The sequence below is a fragment of the Macrotis lagotis genome, chromosome 1 (genome assembly GCF_037893015.1).
Source record: "Macrotis lagotis isolate mMagLag1 chromosome 1, bilby.v1.9.chrom.fasta, whole genome shotgun sequence".
Taxonomy (NCBI): domain Eukaryota; kingdom Metazoa; phylum Chordata; class Mammalia; order Peramelemorphia; family Peramelidae; genus Macrotis; species Macrotis lagotis.
Genome location: NC_133658.1, coordinates 622,620,969 through 622,638,533, shown reverse-complemented (window position 1 = coordinate 622,638,533; position 17,565 = coordinate 622,620,969). Strand labels below are relative to the sequence as shown.

At 34.1% G+C, this 17,565-nt stretch overlaps 1 protein-coding gene across 1 annotated transcript in view; it reads right to left on the bottom strand.

Annotated features, from left to right (window-relative positions):
- UBXN4 (UBX domain protein 4) overlaps positions 1–17,565 on the bottom strand; it is a 43,284-nt gene that overhangs the window by 14,142 nt on the left and 11,577 nt on the right. The window contains exons 6-7 of the mRNA XM_074215064.1: positions 11,911–12,019; positions 740–794 (exon numbers count right to left, since the gene is read on the bottom strand). Of these exons, the coding sequence (XP_074071165.1) occupies positions 740–794; positions 11,911–12,019 (164 nt within the window). The remainder of the gene's footprint in view (positions 1–739; positions 795–11,910; positions 12,020–17,565) is intronic.

Here is a 17,565-nt window from a genome sequence, read left to right as displayed (position 1 = left end):
CCCTTGGGCAAGCCACTTAACCCCCATTGCCTTGAAAAATCTAAAAAAAAAAAAAAAAAAAAAAAAAAAATAAATCTCATTTGTTAATTATTGAAACTCTGTGAGTCAGAAAAGGGGCATTTTATCCACAATTTGCAGATGGGGTAAGCCAGAATCAGGTTTGATGTCCTAAGGGAAAAAAGCTGTCTTAGTGACAACAGTCTAGAAGAGAACCCAGGATTTTTCACTTTGAATCTAAGGTTTCTATCTAAAATGTAGGGAATGGAAACATTTAGTTCCATTAAAAAAAAAGCTACTATACAATAGAAATGCAGTTAATAGGAGACAGATTAAACAAAGCATATGTAGCTACAAAGAAAAGGAAGTGAGATGATGAGTATTGCCACAAACTACCCACTTTTAGCTGTAGATACTTCTCAATTCCTTTTTATTCTCTCGTGGAAAGCACGATTTAATTTTGGAAGCAAAGGGAAAAGTCACAAGAGAACCTACTCTAAAATTTATGTGTAACAATTTTCTAAACAAAGAAAATGAAGATCTACTGTAGAATATGATAGAACATGGGATTTAGACTTTGAAGGTGGTACCTGAGAAATCATCTAGTCTAAGAAACTATATCAATAAGTTATTCTGAATTTAGTCACAAATTAAATAGAATTCCTAAAATTATTCATCTTAAAGAAAAGCATAATAAATGAACTATAAAAATTGAATAGTTATCAATTTGTGAACACTTTACCTGTTCTTCCTCTTTTCTTTTCTCTTCTCGTCTTTCTTCAAGTTTTTTTGTTAGTCTACATTTAAGAAAAGCAGATTAACTGAGTCGTGGTTTGATATGAAATAATCTAAGAAGAATTTAATTCAATAAAGAATATGACAAAAAATAGATTTGCCCCTCTGAGTTCACAAAAAACCCCCAGTAGCCAATAACTGTGGCCCAATCCATTATTCATGTTTTCAATTGTAATTTCAACATTTCTTATTTCCAGTTTCCATTAAATGACAAACCTAATAAAATGAATAAAGTGAAATTCTAAAATATGATGACATTTTCACACAAATAAATTACATATGCTTGTCTGTGTGTACACATACACACACACACACAAATAACGTTTACACAGTAACAATAGTCAATCTCTCATAAATGAAACTAACAACACAAAAATACCTATTAAAAGCATGGATAAGCAAAGTTTCACAATATAAAATAAACCCACATTAAAGTCATCAAATATTTCCATATGTATCCAACAAGGTCCAGTAGGAAAAGATGGAGAAATTCTATTTAAACTAATTGCAAAAACAAACAAACAAACAAAAAAACAAAAGAAAATTTAGGAGTTTACCTGAGAAGAAAAACTCAGGAGTTCCACATAGTTACATGAAACAATTAAAAACAATTCACACAAATAAAAGATGTAAATAACTGGAGAAAATATTAATTACTTAGGGTAAGCCAAGTCAATATAATAAAAAGGACAATTCTACCTAAATTAATTTACTTATTCTGTGCCAAATTGATCAAACCACCAAAATATTATTTTATAGAGCTAGATGAAATAATAGCAAAATTCATCTGGAAGAAAAAAGGTCAAGAATAACAAGGGAATCAAAGGAAAAAAAAACTTTGTGAAGGAAGATGAACAACAGTACCCAAGTAATTATATCGAGACAATCTGACACTAAGAAACTTGCGGGATCAGTGGAACAGATCAGGTACACAGCACATAGTTGTATATGGCCAAAGTAATGATATACTATTTAATAAACACAAAGTTCCAAATTTCTTGGACAAGAACTCATTATTTGACCCAAACTCTGGGGAAAACTGTAAAACATTATGGCAGAAATTAGGTACAGATCAAAATCTCACACCAGATACCAAGATAAGGTCAAAGTATGCAAACTTGATTTAGGGAAAAAAGGGTAGCACCATGAGGATAAGCAAATTTAAAGAGCATGGAATAGTTAATCTGTCACACATCTATGGATAAAGAAAGAACATATGGACAAACAGGAGACAGAGGAGTACAAGTTATAAATTTTTTGTTTACATTAAATTAAAATAGTTGGCACAAACAAAATCAATGCAACCAAGATTAACGGGAAAGCAGAAAGTTGGGAAAAAAAAATTTATAGAAAATATCTCTAATAAAGGTCTCATTAATCAAATGTATAGAGAACTGAGTCAAATTTATAAGCATACAGGTCAATCTCCAAGTAATAAATGGTCAAAGGATATGAACAGGAAATTTTCAGAAGAAATCATCAATGCTATCCATAGTCATGATGAAATCCCTATTAGAAAAATTCAAATTACAATTCTAAGTTGTCACCTCACACCTATTAGACTGATTAACATGTTAGAAAAAGAAAGACAAATGCCGGAGAGTAATGTGGAAAAGGTATGGCACTAATGCACTGCTGGTGGAGTTGTGAATGATAGAATTATTCTGGAGAGTAATCTGAACTATATCCAAAGGGCAATAAAACTCTGCATGCTTTCAGACCCAGCAATACCACTATTATGTTTGTTTTCCAAAGGAAAAAAAGGACTTCTGGCCAAAATGGTGGAGAGAAGCAAGGTACTGTGCTAAGGTCTCCTCCTGGCTTTCACTCAGAACTAATATGAATCACGTCTCTTAACAGAGATTCAATCAACAAAACCCAGAAAAAGAAGCTAGGAGAAGAACATCTACCAAGCAAGGTCTGTTTCAGGGGAGCATGGGTGAGCTGGGGGCAGGGAGGAAGAATCAGCCCAGGGGGTGGTGGGGTGAAGCCCAACCTGAGATCAGTTGTGGAGGCTATGGCTATGGGAGCGCCAGTCTGGAGAGCTCCATGGGGGCTGGAGGGCAAGTTCCAGCACAGAGAGTTGCAGAGTGCAGCTGGACATCGATTCCTTGGCTTGGAGCTCCGGGCCCCATACTTTCAGTGGAGCCTCTTCCCAGAACAAACACAGTAATAGTCCCCCCACCCCACCAGGCTCCTCAGCAGAATAGGAAGATTAACTATCTAGCTGCAGGGCCCAGCCTACATAGTTCAAGGATAGCAGTATTCAGTTACATCCCCTGCACCCTCCAGGCCTAGGGAAAGGGCCTCAAAGGTCGCAGACACTCCAGAGAAAGCAACCAGCACCCCCTATTGGCCGACCCAATTGGAGTTACTAAACCCAGCGAGCAAAGCCTCTAGGAATTTCAACACCAAAGATCTGTGAACCAGCCCCTCCCCCAACACAATCTTAGGAAAATGAAGAAAGGCCAGTGGAAGGGGGGGGGGGGTCCATTGAAAACTACCTTGAAGAAAAGATCCTAACTGAGAGAGATTTAGAATTCTGAGAATACTGATTGGTCTTCCAGCTCAGAGAGACGTCCTAGAAGAAATCAAGAAGGAGTTGAAAATAATTCCCTCAAAACCTCCATTGGGGAAATGGAAAACTCCTTTAAAAATAGAATTTGACCAATTGGAAAAGGAGTTGCCAAAGGCAAATGAAGAAAATTCTTCTCTTAAAAAAAAAAAAGAATGGCATCTGTATAAATTAATGACTTCATGAGACAACAAGAATCTATTAAACAAAATCAAAATTTGAAAAAAATAGAAGAAAATGTAAAATACCTCATCAGCAAAACCACTGACCTTGAGAACAGATCTAGGAGAGACAACTTAAGAATCACTGGGCTTCCTGAAAACATCAAAGAGGAAAAAAAGCCTGGACTCATTATAGGATTTAGTGATGGAAAACTGTCCTGCTATCATAGAAACAGAGGGCAAAATAGTTACTGAAAGAATACATCGATCCCCTCCAGAAAGGGATCCCAAAATGAAAACACCAAGGAATATTGTAGCCAGATTCCAGAACTATCAGATAAAAAGAGAAAATCCTGCAAGCAGCCAGAAAGAAGCAATTTAGATACCAAGGAGTCACAGTAAGGATTACACAGGACCTGGGTACATCAACATTAAGAGAATCAAAGGGCCTGGAATGTGATGTTCCAAAGAGCAAGGAAGCTTAGAATGCAGCCAAGAATCCACTATCCAGCAAAACTGATCCTTATCTTCCAGGGGAAAAGATGAACATTTAACAAAATAGGAGACTTCCAACTTTTCCTGATTAAAAGACCAGAGCTAAATAGAAAATTTGGACTTCAAACAGAAGACTCAAAAGACACGAAAAGGTTAAAAAAAAAAGGAGGGGGGGTAAAGAAAAAAAAACTGCTAGCCAATAAGATGAAACTGGATATATCCTCACCTGGGAGAAAGATTCTCATAACTCTCAAGAATTGAGAGAGAATACATACTTAGCCAGAACTAGTGGACACTTATGAATTATAAGTTTGATAATCTAAATGAAATCAATGAATACTTACAAAAATATAAGTTGCCCAGGTTCAATGAAGAGGAAATTAAATACCTAAATATGCCTATCTCAGAAAAAGAAATTCAACAAGCCATTATTGGACTCCCTAAGAAAAAAATCTCCAGGACCAGATGGATTCACAAGTGAATTCTATCAAACACTTAAGGAACAATTGGTTCCAATTCTATATAACACTTTGGAAAATAGGTAAAGGTGGAACTCTGCCTAACTCTTTCTATGACACCAATATGGAGCTGATACCTAAACTAGGAAGAGTCAAAACAAAGAAAGAAAATTATAGACCTAGCTCCCTAATGAATATAGATGCAAAAAATCTTAAATAAAATCTTAGCAAAGCAATTACAGCAAGTTATCACTAGGATAAAACATTATGACCAAGCATCCCAGGAATGCAGGGTTGGTTCAAATATTAGGAAAACTGTTACTATCAAAAATCATATGATTCTATCAATAAAAGATGATAAAGCCTTCAACAAAATACAGCACCCATTCCTACTAAAAACACTAGAGAATGTAGTAATAAGTGGATCGTTCCTTAGAATGATTAGCAGCATCTATCTGAAACCATCAACAAGCAACATATGCAATGGAGATAAGCTAGAGGCATTCCCAATAAGATCAGGGGTGAAACAAGGATGAATTTTATCAACACTACTATTCAATATTGTGTAAGAAATGTTAGCTTAGCAAAAAAGAGAAGAAAAAGAAACTGAAGGAATTAGAATTGGGAAGGAAGAAATAAAACTCTCACTCTTTGCAGATGACATGATGGTATACCAAGAGAGTCCTAAAAAAATCACCAAAAAAACTACTAGAAATGATTAGCAACTTTAGCAAAGCCACAGGATATAAAATAAACCCTAATAAATCCTCAGCATTTCCATATATATTACTAGCAAGATACAGCAGCAAGAGTTAGAAAGAGAAATCCCATTCAAAATAACTACCTGCCAAGGCAGACTCAGAAACTCTATGATAATAATTCCAAAACACTTCTCAAACAAATAAAATCAGATTTAAGTAACTGGGCAGATATCAAAAGTTCATGGATAGGCCAAGCTAATATAATAAAAATGACAATTCTACCTAAATTAAACTACTTATTTGGTGCCCTACCAATCAAAATTCCAAAAAAATTACTTGTCAAGAACTTCCAGGAATTTAATGGAAAAAAAAGTGCAAAAGAAGGTGGCTTAGCTCTACCAGATCTAAAATTATATTATAAAGCATCAGTAATCAAAACTGTCTGGTACTGGCTAAGAAATGGAGTGGTGGATCAGTGGAACAGACTAGGTACAAGATGGATAGCAAGAAATGATTATAGTAATCTACTCTTTGAGAAACCCAAAGAGTCCCGCTTCTGGGATTAAAAACTCTCTTCAATAAAAATTGTTTGGAAAACTGAAAGTTAGTATGACAGAAACTTGGATTAGACCAACTTCTCACACCCTATACCAAGATAAAATTAAAATGAGTACAGGATTTAGACACAAAAGACAATATTATAAGCAAACTAAGTAGATCAAGGAATAGTTTGCCTGTCAGATCTATGGAAAGGGAAGATGTCATGACCAAGGAAGAGATGGAGAATATCATTAAAAACAAACTAGATAATTTTGATTACATTTGATTACAGACAAAACCACTGTAACTAAGATCTAAACTATATAGAGAAAGCCACTTAACCCCATTTGCCTTGCAAAAACCTAAAAAACATACATAAACAAAAAAACATCATTTGTATAAAAATATTCACAGAAGAATTGAAAATTGAATGCCCATCAATTGGGGAATGGCTGAACAAACTATAGTATGTGCATGTTACACTATTGTTCTATTGGAAACCAGGAGGGATGGGAATTCAGAGAAGCCTGAAGATTTGCATGAACTGATGCTGAGCAAGATGAGTAGAATCAGAAGAACATTGTGCACCATAACAGCAACATGGAGTTGATGATCAATCTTAATGGACTTGCTCATTTCATCAGTATGACAATCAGGGACAATTTTAGGGTATTTATGATGGAGAATGCCATCTGTATCCAAAGAAAGAATTGTGGAATTTAAACAAAAGACCAAAGACTATTATTTTCAATTAAAAAAAGTTAACTTAAGTAATTTTGCTATCTCTTATGTTTTATTTTTTTCCTTAAGGATATGATTTCTCTCTCAACATATTCAATTTTGATCAATATATAGCATGGAAACAATGTAAAGACTATCAGACTACCTTCTGTGAAGGTGGGGGGGAGAGAAGCAAGATTAGGGGGAAAATGGTAAAATTTTAAAAAAAGAAAAAAGAAATTTAAAAAAAGTAAAGAAAAAAGGACCTATATGTACAAAAATATTGATAGTAGCTCTTTTTTATGGTGACAATTGAGGAGATGCCCATAAATTGGGGAATGGCAGAACAAGCTCTGGTGTACGATTGTGAAGAAATCATCATATACAGTACCAGCAATACCAAATAACTTGTGAATGACAGTTTTTCTCAGCAATGAAATGACCCAAGGCAATTTTGAAGGTCTTTTGATGAAAGAACTGATGGAATCTGAATGCAGACTGAAGGCTACTTTTTAAATTTTATTTTTCTTTTTTGGAGGGAGGGGTGTATGTGTTCTTTTTTGCAACACTGGAAATGTGAAAATGTTTTGCATGAGTTTACATGTAGAATTCATATCAAAGTGTTTGTCTCCTCAAGGAGGGGGGGAGGGAAGGGAAAATATGGGAGGGAATTTGAAATGCCAAACTTACGCCAATGTCTTTAAACTTGACAACGTCAAAAGTTTTATAGAAAATACAGTTATCTGTAAGCAAAACACTCAGATTCTAGGGAGTCATTTTAGTCTCCATTCATTTGGAAGGTACCTCTTGAAAACTATGGTCAACAAAGAAAACTTTGGAAAGGACTCAAAGGGGAGTGAACATCAAGTTCCAAGATATGTTTCCAGGAATTCTACTAACTCTGCATATGAGGGATTATTTTTTTCCTGAATTATGATGGGTTTTGTTATTCGTTTAAATAACTGAAGTTTTTCAAGATTCATTCCATCGACAATCCATAATAAGCATTTAGCAATCATAAAAATTAACAAATTCCCCTTAACAAATGAGATCAATCATTCAAAGTAAAACTATTGACCACAAAAACATCAGTGGTGATTATACCATATCAAAAAATGATTCTTCTCAGATCCTTCCATCATACTAATGATCTAATTTTCTCAATCAGACAAATAATTCTGAGTCACATATTATCAAGAGTCACTTTCTATTTCCAGAAGCAGTTGTTACTAAATTGTCTAATCTTGTTATCACTAAGACTTTTTGTTTGGTCCTTAAGGATATGATTTCTCTCTCATCACACTCAATTTGGATCAATGGACAACATGAAAACAAAGTAAAGACTGACAGATTGCTTTCTGGGGGGGGGGGAGTAAGATTGGGGGGGCATTGTAAAACTCAAATAATATCTTTAATAAAAATAAATTAAAAAAAAACTGACAAATTGCCTTATGTGTGGGGGATGGGGAGAAGGGAAGTAAGATTGGGGGAAAAATTGTAAAACTCAAAATAAATAAAATCTTTAATTAAAAAAAATATATATATTATTAGATAGGGGTGGCTAGGTGATAACAGTGGACAGAGAACCGGCCCTGGAGTCAGGAGTACCCAAGGTCAAATCCAGCCTCAAACACTTAGTACCTAGCTGTGTGGCCTTGGGCAAGCCATTTAACCCCACTGCCTTGCAAAAAATAAATAAATAAATAACAATAAAATACCATTAGATAATTGGGAAATCTTATAGATGAAGAAGAGGTATCTTGCTACCCCAAACAACCTCCTGTACAGGTCATAGTATTTTATTTTCAAAGATACTTTACCCAGTTAAATTCTTATCCATACTGAAGACTAGCAGCCACCTCTACAATTTATACATATTAAGTTTAGTGAAAACCTAATTAGTGAAAGATTTTAATCTTTTCAAATTAAATGAATTTCAGAAAAAACTTTTAAGATCTTATAAGATGTTAAATAAATGATTCTCTTAGTCAAAAGTTTTATTGACAGTGAAGAAAAATCCTCCCAGATTAAAAATTTACTAAATTATAAGGAGACTGAATGTAATCTTAGTAAATTTATTCTCTCATATACAAACCCAACCCCACACACGCTCCCAAACCTCAGCACACCCTCTTCTTAAAATATCCAGGAATTTATTTTTTTAATTTAAGAAAGAATTTCAATAATTGTAGACCCACCCTGTCCTAATATTCTCTCCCTCTCTCTTTTAAGGTTTTTGCAAGGCAATGGGTTTAAGCGGCTTGCCCAAGGCCACACAGTTAGGTAATTATTAAGTGTCTGAGGCCGGATTTGAACTCAGGTACTCCTGAATCCAGGGCCAGTGCTCTATCCACTGCGCCACCTAGCCGCCCATCCTAATATATCTTAACTGTATTTCCATTTGACATTTCAAAGGCGCATACAGATAGCTCCTGATTTAAATAATTTTCTTACATTTAAAGAGACACCAAAAAATATCATCTAACCAGATTACTTAGTGGCCAAAAGAATTTTCTTTTTCTTCCAAAATTCTAACAAAAGGTTTTTTCTATTCTTTCAGCTATAGACCCTGATCCTGGAAGCATTTTTACTTGAATCTTTTGACTATGTAAAGATTAGTAAGCAAATCTTTGCTGGGTTTTTTTTTTGAGGAAGACTGGGAAAAGGAAGGAGAGGCCTTTTTCTCCGTTATGTCTATCCATTGTACTAATGATAAAAAGGCCCAGGAGGAAGGGAGGGCTTAAAAAAACTATTTTCTTCAGAGACACAGGAAAAGCAGAGAAAGCAAGATACTCTATTCCTTCATACGACATACCATTGTTGAATGGCACCTGGCTAGAAATAACATATGATGGTATCAGAAAGGGAAGCAGATCTATGAAATTATAGAGAAGAATCACAAAAAGGGAATCTGAACTCCATCACCAAGCATTCTACAATCAAAAGAATAAACTTATTCTAAGGCATATTTGTTTTTACAAAGTGGAGTTATAAAGCAGGTTATAGTACTTAAAAAGAGCTTTTTTTTAGCTTTCAATAGAAGTTAGCACCCAATCTAGGTTGGAAACATTTCTTAAATGGTTTATAATAGTAATGGAATTCAGTCTGCACTTCACACTACTTGCTCTAGTGCAGATTTCTGCTAAAATGCTAACAACCATGTTTCTCAACCTGGAATTTTTCAATCTCTATTGCCATAGGCTAAAACTCTTTTCCCCACACTACACATCCATCACCAGTGGCTTGAAGCTAGGGGAAAACCTACTCTTCAGCAGATGAATAGTTACCAATTTCACTGCTAGGGACATAGGAAAAAAAAAAAGGGAGAGCAGCAGTTGTGTTCCTGTCATCCCAAAGCAGGCAGACCTTATTCATTCTATACTTTGGTTATGTGATAAACTAAAGAATATTTTGTAGGCTGGTCTCAGAAACCAATTGTTATTTATAAGATTTTTTTTGGGGGGGAGGGGAGGTGTGGAATCCAAAACACTGAGTCTTAAATAACCAACCTGCAAAACTAACATTTGGAACATAATTTGAGAACCGGGGTATTTTCAAATGAAAAGGTAGAATGATGAAAATGTAAGATTTCAAATTGAAGGGATTAAAATTGAATAATCTTTCCACACGTTATTGAGGATAACACAATTTTTATTCAGGATTGGGAGCCATTTAAAAGTTGAAGAAGTCCCTCTTTTTAGGTGCTCTAAGAAGCCCTCTCTGTCCCCCCCCCCCTAAAAAATATGTTTTAAGGGGCAGCTATGTGGCACAGTGGATAGAGCACTGGCCCTGGAGTGAGGAGGATCTAAATTCAAATTTGACCTCACACACTTAATAATTGCCTAAATGTGTGATCCTGGGAAAGTCATTTAATTCCATTGCCTTAAATAAATAAAAAAAAAAATTTTAAAAGCATGTTTTAGAAGTTTTTTTTAAGTTTTTTTTTGGTTGGAAATTACTGAGAAATGGAGTTGAGACTCCTTTTTTTTTTTATGATGAGTTTTCTTCTAGGGCTTTTCAAAGTTATATAAGGCATAAAAAAGTTACAATTAGGGGGCAGTTCGGTGGCGCAGTGGATACAGCACCGGCCCTGGAGTGAGGAGTACCTGAGTTCAAATGCGGCCTCAAACACTTAATAATTACCTAGCTGTGTGACCTTGGGCAAGCCACTTAACCCTGTTGCCTTGGAAAAAAAAACCCTAAAAAAAAGTTACAATTAACCAAAGTATTCTTGACTTCTGATGCTAAATGAATTTCAACTGAGAATAATTACTTCTAAAGAACATGATGAAAATTCTCTCTATGTCTACTTAAAAAATTATTATAATAACAGAAAATGGGAAAAGCTTAATTGGAAAAATATGAAGGCTGGACATGTACATCTGAAAATTAACCATATTACTCAATCAACAACATTAAATTGAACAATCCTGGTATGCAGAATATGAGGTTCTGCACATAGTAACCCAGTTAACAGAAATTCTTGTACATCTGGTGTTTTTTCACAATTCTAAAGAGTAGAAAAATAAAGGTGATAATAGAAGCAACAGAGACAAAGAAATATATGTCCAATCAACTATAACTGCACACAGGTTGTTCAAATGCCTGGTTAAGACTAGATAAAGGTAAAATTAGTCAACAAGGCTTCATGGCTATGATAAGAAACAAGGTTAAAATATCCATACACTTTGATTCAAGAGCTCTCACTACTATGTAAATATACTAAGGATTTATCTAAATCAAAATATTCATAATAGTAGTAGCAAAGAACTGGAAAAAAGGGTAAATGTTTATTAGGAGTGTCTAAATTGTAGGATGTAAGGGTAATAAAATATTACTGCTTAAGAAAATAAATGTGAATAATTTAAGAAAGATATATGAGCTGATACAGAATAAAGTAAAGAAGAAACAGGAAAACTCTCTCTCTCTCTCTCTCTCTCTCTCTCTCTCTCTCTCTATATATATATATATATATATAAAATGAGAATTATTCCAATAATGTAAATGGAAAGGAAACATGGAAAAAACTGAAAATAATTATAACCAAGCTTGACCCTGAAAAAGAAAATATATCTTCTTTTCTTTTTCCCAGCAGTGGGGGGCAAGGGAGAACTGTAAGTGGATAAACATTTAGACTCAGTTGATATGTTGATTAGTTTTCCCTGAATTTTTTTCCTCTTTTTTTTTTTTAATTCTATGTTACAAGGGATGACTTTCTGGAGGAACATTTATAAAAATAAAAATTAACAGCAAATATTTAAAGAGACAAACTAAGTTTTCATGAAGAAATTATGAATGCTCTAAAATAAATACAATCTATCTGTAAATACACAAGTCAGCCAAGTAAGTTATCAAAAATTTCAACTCTTAACATTTCTGTCATTCATTTTTTTCTTTGTACAAATTCACTACAACAATAACCAAAAATTTAAATTACTTTTATGAAAGAGATTTTAAAAAGGGCAAACCTCTCCACTTTAACTGTGAGGTCTTCTTCAGCCTGGTGACCCATCACTCTCTCATCAGAATAATCACTAGCTTCCTGAGTGGGGCTGTTATGACCCGAATTTTGTCCACCTTTAAAACAGGGAAAGGGAAAAAATGTTTTAAAGTATAAAAATGCATACTTTAACATCTGTTAATATTTTTACTTAGTCTTATTATACACTTTATCCTTTGTTATATGTATAACACATATATAACACACCTTAATGGATAATCATCTTGGCTTATGCTGAAGTCCTAACTCCTTCCATATTTCTAAAATTACTTTCTTGATTTAAAATTAGACAGGCTTCAGTTGCTACTATTTAGTTTATTAGAAAGTGAGTGTCATAAAACTGAGTCACTGAATACTCTTAATTCCATATCAGAATAGAAAATATTTTTAAAAGGCAGGTCCCATATAATACAGAATGTGCTTAGAAAATCTCTCTAGATCTACATTACTCACTTCTCTGTCAAGTGCTCAGAGAAAGAAGTAGTTATATGTACATATATAATATATAATAATTACATATATTATATATGTACACACACATATAAAATGCAAACAAATCTCTAGGGTGACTTTTGAATCATTTAAGAAATTCTTCAAATCAGACTCTAGTGGATCTAAAAAGGGACCATCTGATAGAAAGTCTGCTCTAGACAGACAATACACACATTAGTTAGAATCTCAAGCTAAGGACTAACAAATTGAGAACAAACTTGGCCTATGAGGTCTGACACCCATAGCTAAGATTTACTATTTTTGCATTACAATATTGTGAAATTATGCAACATTGCCATCCTATCTTGTCTTTACTTTTTCTTCAGTAGAAATCTCCTGGATAGTTTCCACATTTTATATATATTTTTTGTATATAAACTATTTTCTAGAGAACATGTGATTTTAATCGATAATGTCTAACACATTTTATTACTCCAAATTACTTTATTAACCCAAAAAGGACAAAAGCTTTCATTGGAAAAAATTTGTTTCATACTTTTAAATCAATGTACATAAAGATGATACCTTTTACTTAGAAATGATCTTTATTATAGTTTTTCCCTTATAAGTTTATAGATTGTCTTCCAGTTTTTATACCTCCTCACACAATTTCATTTTCATAACTTATCTATTCATATCTTTAATTTTTTCATATTATCTTCACTATACCTTGAACTCAAAATAAATCATTTGTTTTATCCAAGGAATATGAAATATTGTATTTTTAGACCCTTTAGCTAAAACTCTAAGAGCCTATGAAGCACATTATCAAAAAACTAAAACCTAGAATATGCTAATACTTATAAAAACTCAAGTTCACCAAAAGAATTTTTGAAGTCTAGGATAAAAAGTTGAATAAAGAAATAGACATTGCCTAGTATAGTATCAATAGATGCCAGAGAATGAGACATTACTCAACTTTTATTCCCTTCAATCAAATTTATTAAGGGGTTTGATCTTCACAATGAAAATAGAATAAATATCATTAAAATGGAATTTTAGGATATGAGTAGCAGGATGGCAATAGTAAGAGATCAATTATTCAATTCTTTTGCAGATGTAGGGAGTACTACTGATAAACTTTAAGAAATCATGAGGAATTGTAGAGGTATCAGAATATTATAAGAAGGAAAATAATATACTCCTTCAGTAAACTAAGTGCAGTAAATCTGAAGACCTCTACCAACAATTCTAGAGTAGAATTTTTTTAATTTTCTAGCAAAATTTCTTTTTTAATAGTATTTTATTTTTTCCAAATACATATACAATCAATTTTTAACACTACTTATAAAATTTTGACTTCCAAATGTGTTAGGAAAATGAAACAGATGTTGAAAGTGGCCTAACTAAAATTTATTGATGAGGTGATTCATGTTTTTGGTATTTATACTAGTCTTCTCCTACTCTTAAAAAGTTTAAGAATCTGAGCTCTATAATCAAAGAACATTCATCAATATCAACCTAGCTCAAAAAAATTGTTCCAGTGCCATACTGCACTGCCAAACAAGGAAGATGCCAGGTGGAGAGGGAAAGAATTTTAGGAAGGACATTTGCAAGACTTGTAAACTTTGAAGGTCCAAGATAAGTGTATATTCTTGAGAATTTTTTTTTTTAGTTTTTTTTGCAAGGCAAAGCTAGGGAATTATTAAGTGTCTGAGACCAGATTTGAACCCAGGTACTCCTAACTCCAGGGCCAGTGCTTTATCCACTATGCCACCTAGCCACCCCTATTCTTGGGAATTTGAGAAAGACTCTAGATGATAAAAATAAATGGCTTCACTTGTGTGTGAGGGGGGAAGAGAAGAAGAAAAAGAACTAATTAACTTAAAACAAATGAAAGGAACAAAGTATTTCTGTCAAAATGCTGACAATGTGAGAAGACAATGAGATGAAGTAAGTAAATAACACCAGAGCAGAAGACCCACACAAATAAGTACCACAGTAATCAATGAAAAGAGCTACTAAGAAGAATACCAAATCTGAGAGTCTTGCTTCCAGGGGGGAAAAAAAATAAGAATTTACATACAGTAATCTACATAAAGTGCTCAATGTTTGCCTCCTTGCTATAGTCATGTAATTTTATCTATGAGAGTGAAGGTTACTCTCCCTCCTAGAAGAGAATGCTTTTTATTCTCTAGTTCTTCAGAGATAATGAAGTCCCCTCCTCCCAAAAGTGGAAAATAAAATATCATTGTAAAAAGAGAAAAAAATATAAAGGGGAATAAAGTGACAAGGAGAGAAATGAGAGGTCATTTTAAGTTCAGTAATAAATGATAAGAGCACACATCTTCATCCCCTTCTTTCCACTTGTAGGGTTACCACTCAAAATTAGGCCCATCACCTGTCTGAAATACTGCAATCAATTCCTATTAGTTGATTTAAAGTCGTTCCCCTCTTCAAGCAACCAATGCTTCCAGAACAATTACTATTAAAAGTATCAATTTGAGCCTTCTTAGGCTGGCACTCAAATCCTCCACAAACTGATGATAGCTGACCTTTCCAAATGGATTTCATTTTACTCTCCTTTATACATTCTATAATTTACTTAAACTGTCCTATTTGCTACTCTCCAAACTCAGCATTTTACCTGTCTCAGGATCCCTCAAGTTTAAAAGAGTATATATTTTTCATGTGTCTGATTATTATTAACTTCCTTAAAACTCAGGTTACCTCCTGTAGGAAACTTTTCTTGCTTTCTCTAGTTAGTGCTTTTTGCTTCTCAAGTATCTTGTAACTAATATTTATATATGGAATGTAAGTCCTTTAAAGGTTACCACCATTTTTTTGTTTTTGTCTTTGTATTTATAGCACCCTACCCAGTGCCTTGTACAAGAGGCATTCAATAAACATTGAATGGGAATGCAAGGTACTGTCAGGAGAGCTATCATCCTGTACACACCCCTGGAAGACCAGAGTTGGGTGTTGGCTACTATCTCAATTTAGAAGGGTGTCAAGGTCATTATCTGTCAACTTGACAGAAACAACAAAGGTTTTTCCACAGCCTCTATCTAGGTTATGACAGAGATCACCTTCCTTTCAAGACTTAACAGAACAGATTCCTCTAGGGCACTAATCTTTCCAATTCCTAGACCAAGAACACTCCTTGAGTAGTGACCTTCCTAGCCCATTCTATCAAATTGTTTTGGGACTCAAGACCATTCTCCACCTTTACCTCCCAGTCAACCACTGGCTGGTACTATGTTGTCTTCTGCCCTCGAAGGTGGGAAGTGTCTTATTTAGTGTATTTATGTCTGTTGCTTGGCACTTGTCTATATCTGTCTACTTGGTACACTACTTGCTTACAAAGTAAATGCTTATTAATAAATGCTTTTTCATTCATTCGTTCATATTTCTGATGATTCATGTGGGTAGAAGTGGTTATTTTTCAAAGGATCTGAACATATTTTTAAGGATTAAGAAATCTTAGGCAAAAAAAAACTGAAGAACTTTGGCACAAGTTCTGTTTTCAAGCCCTAACTGATCTGAGGCAACTATTTCAAAAAAAAGAGTTAGATTTGGGAGGTACAGAGATAGTTAAGATGTGGTCTGAGATTAAGACTTGAATTTCTAGTCTACAGCTATAGAAATGATGGATATATCCAAGAATGGCTGGTGAAAATGTATTTGTTTATAGCTTACAAATGTATCAAAGAACTGCTAAATTGAAAAGGATGGGAAATAGAATTGCCAGAAGAGCTGTATAGAGTATAAAGCAGGAAGGGAAAATAGAATAGGGATACTCCAAAATTAATAAGAAATAAATTCCAGAACAAAGTTCAAGGACTATTCCCTTTAATTTAGAAAAAAAAGATATCTTATTGTTCTGATCTTGTTAACTCTTATACTTTGTGTTTCTTCCTTAAGGATAGGATTTCTCTCTTATCACACTCAATTTGGATCAATGTACAACATGGAAACAAAGTAAAGACTGACAAATTGCTTTCTGTAGGGGGGGGAGAGAAGTAAGAATGGGGGAAAATTTGTAAAACTCAAAATAAATAAAATCTTTAAGAAAAGGAAAAAAAAAAAGAAATAAATTCCAGGAAAGGACCCAGTAATGAAAAGCCTTTATGTACAAATGAACAAAGTATAGTTAACAAGCAAGATGAAACAAAGATTCCAATGTGAGCAAGCAAATTCAATTTTAGATGTTTCACTAAGACTTGGGAGTCATTATTAATTATGGCACAAACAAGGAATATTTTATTCAAAAGAGACAGAATAGATATGTATTAAGTTACACTCATGTTTGAGAATTGTGGAAGCTGGAGGGAGTCAGAATGATGAAAATCATTGGAGGCAGAACTAAATGTGATAGTTTTATTATAGATTGACAGAACAAGAAAATAAAGGAGAGAACTGGGAAACATCATAAACTTATAGAAGTACGCTACAGAATTGATAGAAGACTAGATTATCCAGTTATTTTCTCAAGATTTCCTTCTAACAAAAGTAGAACTAATAATTTTTTGGCTTGCAACAATATGCTTTTTCAAGCTAATGAACCAACGAGGGGAAATGCTAGTCTCAGTTGCTGAAGCAAAAAAAAGAAAAAAGAAAAAAAAAGATAGGCACCTTAGGGAGAAATGACCACTTCATCTTACCTTTTTTTTTTTAGTTTTTTTTGCAAGGCAAACGGGGTTAAGTGGCTTGCCCAAGGCCACACAGCTAGGTAATTATTAAGTGTCTGAGACCGGATTTGAACCCAGGTACTCCTGACTCCAAGGCCGGTGCTCTATCCACTGCGCCACCTAGCTGCCCCGCATGATGAAATTTCATTTACTATTTTTTTTTTTAACAAGGCAATGGGGTTAAGTAGCTTGCCCAAGGCCACACAAACTAGGTAATTATTAAGTGTCTGAGGTCGGATTTGAACTCAGGCACTCCTGACTCCAGGGTCAGTGCTCCTAGCTGCCCCTTACATTTTGTGATAGAGATGAAAGCTAGACATTTTCTGACATTAACCCTATAGTTTTGGAGAACAGACTTCAAAGGCACTGGATAAAGTATAGGTAGAGCCAGGAGGAAAGAGAAGTTTTTAAAAATGAAATTGAAGCAACAACAGTGAAAAAAGAAGAGCTATTTAATGAGATCAATATTACACAGGAAACTAAATAGCCACCTTCAATCT